This window comes from Barbus barbus, assembly GCF_936440315.1.
Source record: "Barbus barbus genome assembly, chromosome: 15".
Classification (NCBI taxonomy): domain Eukaryota; kingdom Metazoa; phylum Chordata; class Actinopteri; order Cypriniformes; family Cyprinidae; genus Barbus; species Barbus barbus.
The window spans coordinates 29,427,716-29,439,530 of NC_136743.1; the positions used below are offsets into that span (position 1 = coordinate 29,427,716).

At 35.6% G+C, this 11,815-nt stretch overlaps 2 protein-coding genes across 2 annotated transcripts; one reads left to right on the forward strand and one right to left on the reverse strand.

Annotated features, from left to right (window-relative positions):
• Positions 1–3,157: 3,157 nt before the first annotated feature.
• iba57 (iron-sulfur cluster assembly factor IBA57) lies at positions 3,158–6,540 on the forward strand. The gene is made up of 3 exons (XM_079435402.1): positions 3,158–3,619; positions 5,057–5,409; positions 5,705–6,540. Exons 1-3 carry the CDS (start codon positions 3,300–3,302, stop codon positions 6,094–6,096), a joined length of 1,065 nt encoding a protein of 354 aa, XP_079291528.1. The 5' UTR covers positions 3,158–3,299; the 3' UTR covers positions 6,097–6,540.
• On the reverse strand, positions 6,135–11,700 carry jmjd4 (jumonji domain containing 4). The gene is made up of 6 exons (XM_079435401.1): positions 11,127–11,700; positions 10,468–10,633; positions 10,202–10,327; positions 9,048–9,315; positions 7,453–7,599; positions 6,135–7,305 (listed from the first exon to the last, which is right to left on the reverse strand). Exons 1-6 carry the CDS (start codon positions 11,377–11,379, stop codon positions 6,997–6,999), a joined length of 1,269 nt encoding a protein of 422 aa, XP_079291527.1. The 5' UTR covers positions 11,380–11,700; the 3' UTR covers positions 6,135–6,996.
• Positions 11,701–11,815: the final 115 nt, after the last annotated feature.

Genomic DNA, 11,815 nt, shown 5'->3' on the forward strand with positions numbered 1-11,815 from the left:
TGACAGTCCTCTGTGCTTCTGTGTCACTTCTTGTAAAAGATCACAGGTGGTGAGTTTGATCAGGGTTTGAGCTAAACACCCCTCCAGGACTGAATTTGAGGCACCCTGGAGTAGCGTCTGTGCAGGCAGCCTTGTGTTGATGTATTCATCTCTATTATGTAATAAAAATCAGGAATTAGAAAACAAGTTGTTTTGGCAGCTTAGTTTCAATAAAAACTGTTTTTATAGACCAAGGACCTATTAGATATCAAAAGATAAGGTGAATGTGATTTCTCAATTCATGACCCTGTAAGCACGTTATGAAAACTGCACGAGAAGTGACATCCTCTGTGCTTCTGTGTCACTTCTTGTGCAAGTTTCACAACACACATACATCACACATCAGGTGTGAACATATGAACCTGCATTTGAGAGTTAGAAGCAACTAGATGCTATGGTTTATAGTTCATAGTTTTACTCTAGAAGACATTGGTTCATCTACTGGGGTCATGTTACCACCGTGTTCATTTTTTTTTTACGACATGTCGACTTTGAGAGACCCATCTACTTGCATTATATGGACTTACAGAGATGAATTATTTCTCTAAAAATTCCACAGAAGAAAGAAAGTCATGTACATCTAGAATGGCACGAGGAAATGATGAGAGCATTTTTTGGGTGGGGATGCCTTTAATTAGTCTAAAAAAAGATTATGCTGATTTTCTTGGTTTCTTCTTTATCAAAAAACATGGATGTGCATATAATATTAATGTGCATTTATAAATTCTTTTTGCATTTATATTATGTGGCACTAAAATGATGGATTGAGCCTGCAATGATAAATTGAACCATTGTCTTATGAAGGCATTTTAAAGGAGCAGTTCATCCCACGATTTAAATTTTGTCATTATTTATTAACCCTCAATTTTCTTTCTTCTATGGAGCAAAATTTGATTACAGTAAATGAGGACTGAGGCTTTCAAAAAGTGATTCATATGATTTGTGTGTTATATTCAAGTCTTCTGAAGCCATGCTCTGTGAATTTAAATCATTATTCACTGAAAATCATTTTTATTTAATATAAAATTCATGAACAGTTCAAATTATTTGCCATGTTCTTGTTCCTTGTAAAACTGGGTGGTATTGACTAAATTATGCATCAAATACAAATACATAAGCCTGAATATCCACATGAAATTGGTCAGGTAAGAACGTCTCAATCATTGCACACCTCATCGGCATCATGCAGCATTTCTTGTGAATTAACTTATTTTCCATTGTTTCCAAGACTATTGCACACAATTTACCTCTGAGCTGCAACTATGAGTAGATATAACTATGTCTTGGTGTGTTGGTGGCAAATTCATTTGACTTTTTATGATTTGATTCTTACAAAAACAAACAAATTTTAGCAAAAAAGCGAGTATTATTTTGTAAGGATTCTTGGGTAGGACTTTTGAGAAGTAAGATTTCAAAGCTCTGTAAAAAAAATATTTTAGAATCACTATTCCACAATGTGCCTTTACCAATTACAATTTTACTGATGATGTTTTATGATGATTAAGAATAAAAATAAATGTAGAAACAAGATTTTTGAGTTTTTTTGGGAGGGGTCTGATCAGAATATCTTATTTTTTTTCTATTATATACTGTTCACTAAAACATTATTTCAGAAATGTGCATTATTACAAAGTCCACGTATAAGGTGCGATAGCTGACCAAGAACTGGATCACTTGGCATGTCAGAGGTGAGCTCAATTTGTATTGTTTTTTTACTTTTTGCCCGGATACGGTATGTTCGGATAAGCACATGGATAACAAACCTGTCTAATAAACCTGCCACTGTGTATTACAAATAGTGTTGGCTCTTTTACAAACTACTTTATTCTTTCTCTTTTGTAAGTTGGTTTAGGATAAAAGCATCTGCTGAATGCATAAATGTAATTGTAAATGGATAACTTGAATGTGGATATCATCTGTGTGAACATAAGTGCATCAATCATAACAAAACCTGAAGGAAGCACTATGATCATGGAAGAATAAAAACCTTGCATGTCAGCAAACACTACTAGATCTGTATTACCAGTTAATATTTCCAGATAGGCTATTCTTGATAAACTAGGTATGCATCCAGATTGAAGTTTTGATACCACACTATGAAAAATGCTCCATTGTGTTCCTGTATTCAATTATTATTATGTAGAAACAAGTGTAAAAGTACTCATTGTGCAGTGGTTTCTGACAGTGTATATCAGTGGTTCTCAAACCTGTCCTGGGGACCCCCAACCACATCATGTTTTGTATGTCTCCCTCATTTAACACACCTGATTCATCTCATCAGCTCATTAGTAGAATCTGCAAGACTTGAGCTGGGTGTGAGAGAGACATACAAAATATGTGGTGGCTGGGGGTCCCCAGGACAGGTTTGAGAACCACTGGTGTATATGATATTTTGGGATTTATATAACTACGTAAATGTTTATATACTGTTGGATAACCAGGAAAAAAACTACAGGAAAAATTTAATTAATTTGAATTTAAAAATCCCATGATCAGTCTTCTAATAAACCCCATTTTTAGTAAATGTAAAAAGAATTAGGCCTAATCACACTTGAGTATTTTCAGTTTTTCACAAAGTTCCCAAACAACATTGGGAAGTTTAGTATTAGGTTGACTAGAAATAAGGAACAGGGAAAGGCTTACAAAACAGGGAGCTGAGACTTAAGGAGCTGCACCTGAAATTGCATACTTTAAAATTAGTATGACATTTTATTAGCTTTTCGAAATAATCCAATAGAATCAGTTGCGATTTGAGATGCGTGCGCTGATATATAGGCTATATATATATATATATATATATATATATATTTAGTTCTGTTTGCTGCACGTTGTCTTAAGGACACGCCCACAACAGAGAAATCTTATGAATATTCATGTCAGTGCCACCAAATTTCAGGAACCAAATATAGTTCATATGTTATTTTTTTTAAGAAAGCGGCGTTTCAAAGTTTAAACGGGCGAAAGAAAACACTCAAATATGAACCCCTTTGGCGTTCAATACAAACAAACCGATTACTACGGAGATGTGTTACCTCATAAATATTAATAAAGCACGTAAATGATTGGACGGGCCAGGAAGGACGCACGCGATTATATTATGAATATTCATGAGGTACACCTTCACCATAGTAGGATTAGAACATGACGCACGCGCAGTGCAGTATGGGAACGAAAATGGAAGGTGAGAGACAACATAACGCAAAGTTGTGTCGTTTTGAGGAACTTTGAGCTTTAATAGTTGCTCTGAGGAAAACAACACAATGCAGAGGGTGATTTTGTTTAGCAGTGCTTTCAGAGCCATCCCGACAGGATCAGGGGGACTTCACGCGCGCTATCTTCACTGTTCGACACACGAGACTCAGATCAGAAAACACTCTCGAGATCAACCTAGCAATAACACAGCACACTTCAGCTGTTTCAGCTTACCGCACAGGACTCTCGTCAATGTGTCTGGACAAGACACGAGCTCATTTCTTCAAGGAATAATAACCAATGACATGGCTCTTCTGGAGGAGGATGCGATATATGCTCATATTCTCAATGTTCAAGGCAGGACACTGTACGACATCAGCCTTTACAGGTAATAAACTACATATTATTCAGATTAATGTGATTTTAGAGGTGGTGGAGTTTTGTAAATAAGGTTAGTAAGATGTGGGTGTCACCCCAGCATTATCTCACTGTCCCACCCTGGGATACTAACTTAACTTACTGATAGGTTCCTCTACATGTCAGTAAAGCATGGTTTAGAAGTTCATAAGGAGTTGATATATAAAGCGGCTAACAAATGAGAATAATTTAGGCACATGTCATCAATGAATAGCTCATCCACAAATTAAAACTTGCTGAAAACGTACTCCTTCTCAGGCCACCCAAAATGTTGGAGAAATTAGGCATTGCTTACCTCAGCAGTGAATGGGTGCCGTCAGAATGATTACAACCTCACAATAATCCACTCTTAATTCAAGACATTGTTAACTTCCTCTATTGCTTTTTCCAGTGAAAAGTCATCTCATTTGAGTCAGGAGAGAAATTTGCACAGATTAATTTATAGTTTTGAAAAAGCATCAATATTTTACCATTTACTTTAGGGTTGCATCATAATGTGTATAACTGATAATCACAATCGTTAATCATGATTATTGACATTTGAGGAATTTCAATAAGAGTTATTGCACTTTCACATTAGTACAAATCAAGCAAACGTCAACTCAAATGCATGATTTAATTTCCTTCATCCTAATTTATTATGTTCAGCCGATCATATAATGAACACTCTCTTCATTGAAAACAATGTAAACCAGAAGCATCTTTCAGAAGCAGAATCATCTAATATTAAGTCAAACCAAATTGTTTTTCTGTTAAAAAAACAACAATGACTTTGTGACACAAAAGTTGCGCAAGTACATTTTTCAGCAGCAAGTAACAATCACAAACAGCTGAGATCCATATTTAGATTAAAGTTCATTATTGAGACGTTTTTATTGGAGATTTAGTTGCAGCAAACAGCACAAACATCTGCGTGAAGAAACCAATCAGTATGTCTCAGTAAAGATCTCTGAACTTTTTTAATATCAATTTTCATTAGGTTTTATTAATAGCTAATGAAAAAAACGAGGTAATGTTTCTGTGTGACAGAATGTGTTGCGTGTAAAAATTGCTAGTAAATTTAAAGGGGATACTCCACCCCCAAAATGCAAATTTTGTCATTAATCACTTACCTCCATGTCGTTCCAAAGCTTTGTTTGTCCTCGGAACAAAATTTAAGATATTTTGGATGAAAACCGGGAGGCTTGTGACCGTCCCATTGACTGCATAGTAAATTACACTGTCAAAAAATTACATTTTGGGGTGGAGTATCCCTTTAACAAACAACTATAAATAAATAATGCAAGTAACACATTACATTCTGAAGTAGAAAACTTTTTTTTTTTTAGAGAATCTGTGCTAAACAGTGTAAAAAGAGTTTTGCATGTTTTTCATGTATGTATTAATGGAACTTGTTTTTGTTATTCAGTTTAAAAGGAAACCCAGATGGATTTAATGGTGTGCTTCTGGAGTGTGACAGCACTGTACAAGACTCCATTATGCAGCTTCTGAAGGTTTACAAGATACGTCGCAAAGTAAAGTTCAGCTTGTGTCCCAGTCTCTCACTATGGGCTCTGTTACCTCAAAATAAAGCTGCAGTACTGGGGAACTCAAAGCCGGTTATTACTGCAGCAGATAAAGTGTTAATACTGGAGCGAGACCCAAGAACTGAACTCATGGGCTGGAGAATGATCACTAGCGGTCAGAATAACCCACATGAGATCGTCTCTGCTTGTCAAGAGGGCAACACTGAAGAATACCACAGACATCGCTATGAAATCGGTATTAAACGACTTGTATTATTACTTCGAATAAGTGGATGCATGTTGATCATTGTTAGTCTACATTGTCCTGGACTTAAGCATGCGGTTCTCTGTCTTAAGAAAGTGTAGCTATATGGATAACTGACTTACTAACTCTTAAGCAACAGTCATCATCAAAGTGTATATGGATATTGTTTGGTAATAGCAGCATTTTGTCCTTTTAAATGTACTAAATTGGTATTGAAGAGTCAGCACATCCTTTGTGATCTGATCATTTCTTGTAATCAGTCCTGTAATTTAACTCATTTCTACAGGACTGCCTGAAGGAGTGAAAGACCTTCCGCCAGGTGAGGCCCTTCCGCTGGAGTCGAACCTCGTCTACATGCAGGGAATTAGCTTCAGCAAGGGATGCTACATCGGACAGGAACTGACTGCCAGAACTCACCACACTGGTGTGATCCGAAAGCGCCTGATGCCTGTTACCATGTCTGCTCCGGCTGAGACCCTGGACCGAGGTGCCGCTCTTGAGACTGAGGGGGGCAAACCAGCTGGGAAACACAGGGCAGGAATCGACAAGCTGGGACTGAGCCTCATACGCTTGGCTCATGCCAAAGAGCCACTAAAACTTAAATCCTCTGACGGCGTGACAGTGACTTTACAGGCTACTATACCTGACTGGTGGCCAAAAAACAGTAAAGATCAATGAATCAGCAACACTGGAAAGGTCAAAGGCCCACCTGAATTAATTGTGATGCAGATAATATTTATTTAGTTAATTAAAAAAATGTAAACTATAACTTTCATACAGAAATCTGATGACTGTTTTAGTTGACACCTTAAAATAAAATGCTTCAAAAATGTTTAATTGTTGTTGCTTTTTTAAATACTTTACAATACTTTATTGTTTTGTTTACAATAAATGGGTGCCAAATTCCCCTTATGTGGTATCCAACAATTGTATATGTGACCATGGAGCACAAAAGCAGTCATCAGTAGCACAGGTATATGGGTAGCAATAGCCAACAATACATTGTATGGGTGATTTTTCTTTTATGCCAAAAAGCATTAGGATATTAAGTAAAGATCATGTTCCATGAAGATATTTTGTAAATTTCCTACCATAAATATTAAAACTTAATTTTTGATTAGTAATATGCATTGCTAAGAACTTCATTTGAACAACTTTAAAGGCGATTTTCTCAATATTTTGATTTTATTGCACCCTCGGATTTGAGATTTTCAAATAGTTGCATCTCAGCCAAATATTGTCCTATGCCAACTAACCATACATCAATGGAAAGATTATTTATTCAGCTTTCAATACACTGACCCTTATGACTGGTTTTGTGGTCCAGGGTCACATGTCATTTGCATAAAGCAAACACATTACTGAAATCTTAAACATGAATAAGAAACCATCTACTAAAACATTGTTTTATCAATGTTAACATAACATTGTAATGCATTACTTTTAAAAGTAACTCCCCAACACTGTTTATCATAATAAAAATATAATGACAGCATAAACAACAATTGCATAACACAAATATGTTAAAAGAATATATTAACATTTGCCATAGCTGATCTTCCACATACAGTATAGCTTTTATACAATGGTTCGAACAGCCTCTCTGATCTCCTGAAGCAGTTCCTCAGGTTTGAAGCTCAGAGTTGAAGGGTCTAGTCTCTTAAAGTCTTCGTTGCTAAGCATGCTCTCAAATATATGCAATACTCTCTGAAGGTCAAAGGCCGAATGCTGAGGGCCTAAAGCACACAGACTTTCGGCAAGGTGGTCTTGGCAATTATCTGCATTTCTGGGACATGAATTTAAAAAGGACATTCGATTATTTGTAATAGTCTTAAGGAAAGATGCAAACTCCCCATAATCGATTCCTGTACACGATTTCATGATCACCTGAAAAAGAACATAAATCAATGCATTACCACAGGAATATTAAAATGATGTGGGTTATGATTTTTCAGTAGTACTGCAGCACATAGTGAATCTTAGCCGCATTTGTTGGACCTAAAAAGGTGATTACTGATAAAAATAAAGCGTTACCTGACAATGCTGATGCCAGGTGTCCATAGTATCACGCCATTCCTCGATTTCTCTCTGGACAGAAGAAAGTTCGTCTTGCAGAAACTGCCACATGATATCCAAATTACAGCCATTCAGCCAGTTATGATTGATGGAAATGGTATCCTCCTATTATTAAAAGATGCATTATTGAAATTGAGTCGGTCAAGGAAGATTTTTCTCATAAGGAATGTATGAGAATTAGGGGCTGGAGAAATTTTCCTAGTTTCTCCAAAGCCAAAAGATCTTTATACTACAGTCTTTCATAAAAAATATTAAAGATAACTTCTAGTACAGAGGTGTCCAGTCTTGCTCCAGGATGGTCACTAATCCTAATCAAACACACTTGAACAGGATTACACGCCTGGACTCCAGAGGTACTGTAGATGATTTACAAATTCTAATCCGTTATTGATTCCACATTACATGCCAAAAACTGTACTTAGCAACGTAATCCATTACACTACGCATTACATGTAAATCAGAAATAACATGAGACAAAAGCCTTCCAAAAACAAAGTAATGCATGATTAAATAACCCTCTGAGTGATAATTCAAATTAATTTCCTCTTCTAGGATCAGCAAGTTCATTTTTTAATGATTTCCCTCAATTTCAGGTTGATTATCTCTGGTGGTGGATAGGAACATGAAATGTTCAGAGTAATCCGTCTTCTATGGCATTGGCAGCATTCTGCTGTAAAAATGTCTGAGTTTCTGAGACTTCTTGGTTACAAAGCTTGGGCTAGTGGAAATCGGTGGATAAACCGGGGAATAAAATCTTATGCATGTGGTTTGAGAAATGAACAGATGTAATATAAGCAAAACGATACTGTATAAATTAACTGTATTTTACAGTAATCATGTTTATGACTGGCATAGAATAACGCATTCTTGTAAATGAGATTTAAAACGGTGATTCTGGACATTTCTTAACCCTCCTGTTGTGTTGAGGTCAATTTGCCACACACTCAGTTTTCAAACTGCTCAAAATACTGGTTAAATTATATAGTTCTTCTTGAATTTTTTTTCAGCCAAAAAAATCTGGCAAATGTTGTTTTTCGTTATTAGTTTTTATGGATCTCAATTGCTGTTGCAACACTGAATAGAAGTGTGAGAAACCCATTTTACCCTCTCCAGGGTTTGAGAAAAACAAAAAGACAGAGCAAGCAGAAATAGCAATAATTACTACTTGCATTAAGTATTAGATATATTAGATACTCTTTATATTTATTTGTAGCTATTTGTACCTAAGTGTGCAAACAGTCACTACAAGTAGTAAAAGAAAAAACGGTTTGTATATGCAGGTAATTTTCAACATAAAAATGTAGGTTAAATTGACCCTCTAACGCAACAGAAATAACACAATATAAACAGATAGGCATGTTTACATTTCTCACATATTTTATATTTTTTACTCTCTGAGAAGCTAGAGGTTTTCTGTAGAAAATTTCCAAGCATGTGCATTTGGGCAGATTGGAGCAAAACTCTGCAGGACACTGGTCCTCCAGGAGTAGGATTGGACTAAACCCCTGTTTTAATACAACATATATAGACACCATTAAACAATTATTACTTACCAAATTGTAAACCTGATGATGCCATCCACTAGGTACAAAGATGATCTCCCCAGCTTCTTGAATGATCTCTAAAGGCTGACAGGCCTCTTCAAACTGTGGATACAGACCCTTGTCTTGAAGTACGGGTGCTGTTACGTCATAGGCCAAGTTGCCATGACAGTCCCGCAGAAACTCCTCTTGGCCTGGAGGGTACAGGAGCCATTTCTTACGTCCACAGATGTTGGCAGACCAACTGTATGAGCGAAACACATCTGCATGGAAAGGTGTCCTAAAGGCAAGAACAAAATCACTGACTGCATGACATTCAAAGGGGTGACAAGAAGTTTAAATGTGACCCTGGAGCACAAAACCAGTCTTAAGTCTCGGGTATATTTGTAGCAATAGCCAAAAATACATTGTATGGGTCAAAATTATAGATTTTTCTTTTATGCCAAAAATCATTAGGATATTAAGTAAAGATCATGTTCCATGTAGATATTTTGTAATTTTTTTTACCGTAAATATAAATATATATTTCTTACCGTACAAAAATACATTTTTGATTAGTAATATGCATTGCTAAGAACTTCATTTGAACAACTTTAAAGGCGATTTTCTCAATATTTAGATTTTTTTGCACCCTCAGATTCCAGATTTTCAAATAGTTGTATGTCGGCCAAATATTGACATATCCTAACAAACCATACATCAATGGAAAGATTATTTATTTTCAGCTTTCAGATGATGCATAAATCTCAATTTCGGAAAATTGACCCTTATGACTGGTTTTGTGGTCCGGGGTAACATATGTCCAACATTAAACATTGGGGGTTCAAAAGTCTGAGATCACTAGTGAAAATGCTTCTGCAATCTTAATATAAAACTGAGAAATTTCTAAAAAAAACTAAAAATGGTATGTCTTCTTTTTGCTTTAACGACAGCACATGATTCAGCACTATTTAAGAATGTTTGAAATATCACATTTCCAATGGAATCTGACCCTTTTGTGCAAATTACATAATGCAGAATAATAAATATTTCATAATTTTACATCATAATGTTTCATTGCATTTCTTCAAAACCCAAAAAATGTATTATTTACAGGACCAATGTAACAAAAAACACTCTAAATTTGGATACAGATATATGTATATGATAAATAAATGACACAGTACCATGAGCCCTTAGGTCCCATGTAGACAAACCGATAATCATCCACTTCTATTGTGTCCCAATATTCATTCAGCCAATCAGAGGAGAAGTAAATTGGGGTCTTGTAAGTATTATGTTCAGGAAAGTTCCTAAAATGAACATAAACATATTCAACATTATGACAATAAAATCATCTATTCATTCTTTATGTTACTACAGTGTTTCCAAACTAGTATTGTAGTAAGCTATTGTACAATAACCCATGCTACATGCTTTTGAAGAGCTGTACCTTTGCATATGCCAGTCTTTTAAGTAAAGACATCCTTTTGGTGAAGAATGCCCATTCTGAATGTACTCTCTCCAGTACTGGATAAACTCCTTAAAAGGCATGATCTGCTTCGGGTTGGAGTTGTATTCTTTTGCACTGCAGTTTGCAACAGGAACAGGAGTCTCATCTGCATAATAAAATGAGGCCATTTGTGGATATAACAATATTGAGTACACATTTGTGACCCTGGACCACAAAACCAGTCTTAAGTGTCAATTTTTCGAAATTGAGATTCATACATCATCTGAAAGCTGAATAAATAATATTTCCATTGATGTATGGTTTGTTAGGATCGGACAATATTTGGCCGAGATAAAACTATTTGAAAATCTGGAATCTGAGGGTGCAAAAAAAATCTAAATACTGAGAAAATAGCCTTTAAAGTTGTACAAATTAAGTTCTTAGCAATGCATATTACTAATCAGAAATGAAGTTTTGATATATTTACGGTAATACATTTACAAAATATATTCATGGAACATGATCTTTACTTAATATCCTAATGATTTTTGGCATAAAAGAGATGAAGCAGGAGCTATTTATAATTATTACTAACTTATAATGCATGAAACATTGATGCAAGAATGATAAAATATAATTAAAACGCATTCTTTGCTCACCAAATTCTTGCAGAAGTCTTTGTAAGTTAGGTTTTCCATCAGCTGTGACCCATTTTTTTCTGCAGTTCCAGTCTTCGGTGAATTTTTTGGAGAACATGCAAGGTTTGTTCGGGATCAAGTAGCTCTTGAAGAATTTGGAGTAGGGTATTTCTCTCTCTATGTACTCAATGAAATGAGAGGAGCAGTGCTGTTGATGGATCTGCCTGGGCATTTTGACCAAACTGCAGCAGTTATGAAAGGTTTCCCTATCCATGACATGAGCTCAGTTTATTACACACGTTATTCCATGCTTGATATAATGATATTAAAAACAAAACCTTAAATAAAACTCAATACTGTTGACTTAATAGCAGAACACATTTTATCAACCTCATGCTTCTCTGATGACAGCTATGCGTAGTTATTTTTAGGCTATAGAAGCGCAACTAATGTATCTTACGCTTACGTGTAATTAAATTATCGATACGAGGCGATTATCTTTTTCTATATGTTTATAAATCGAAAATAATTGGGTTTTTCTGCGCCAGGTTTGGAACGTGTCTACCCAGTTTCCCACCGGAAAAGAAACGTGTGCACACCAACCCAAAGATTAGCTTTTCTTCGTGCGTACAAAATGACCTGTATAATACGAAAAAGCAAGTTAATTGAATATCATTATATTACCTGTAAATAAATCTAAATCGACGCCC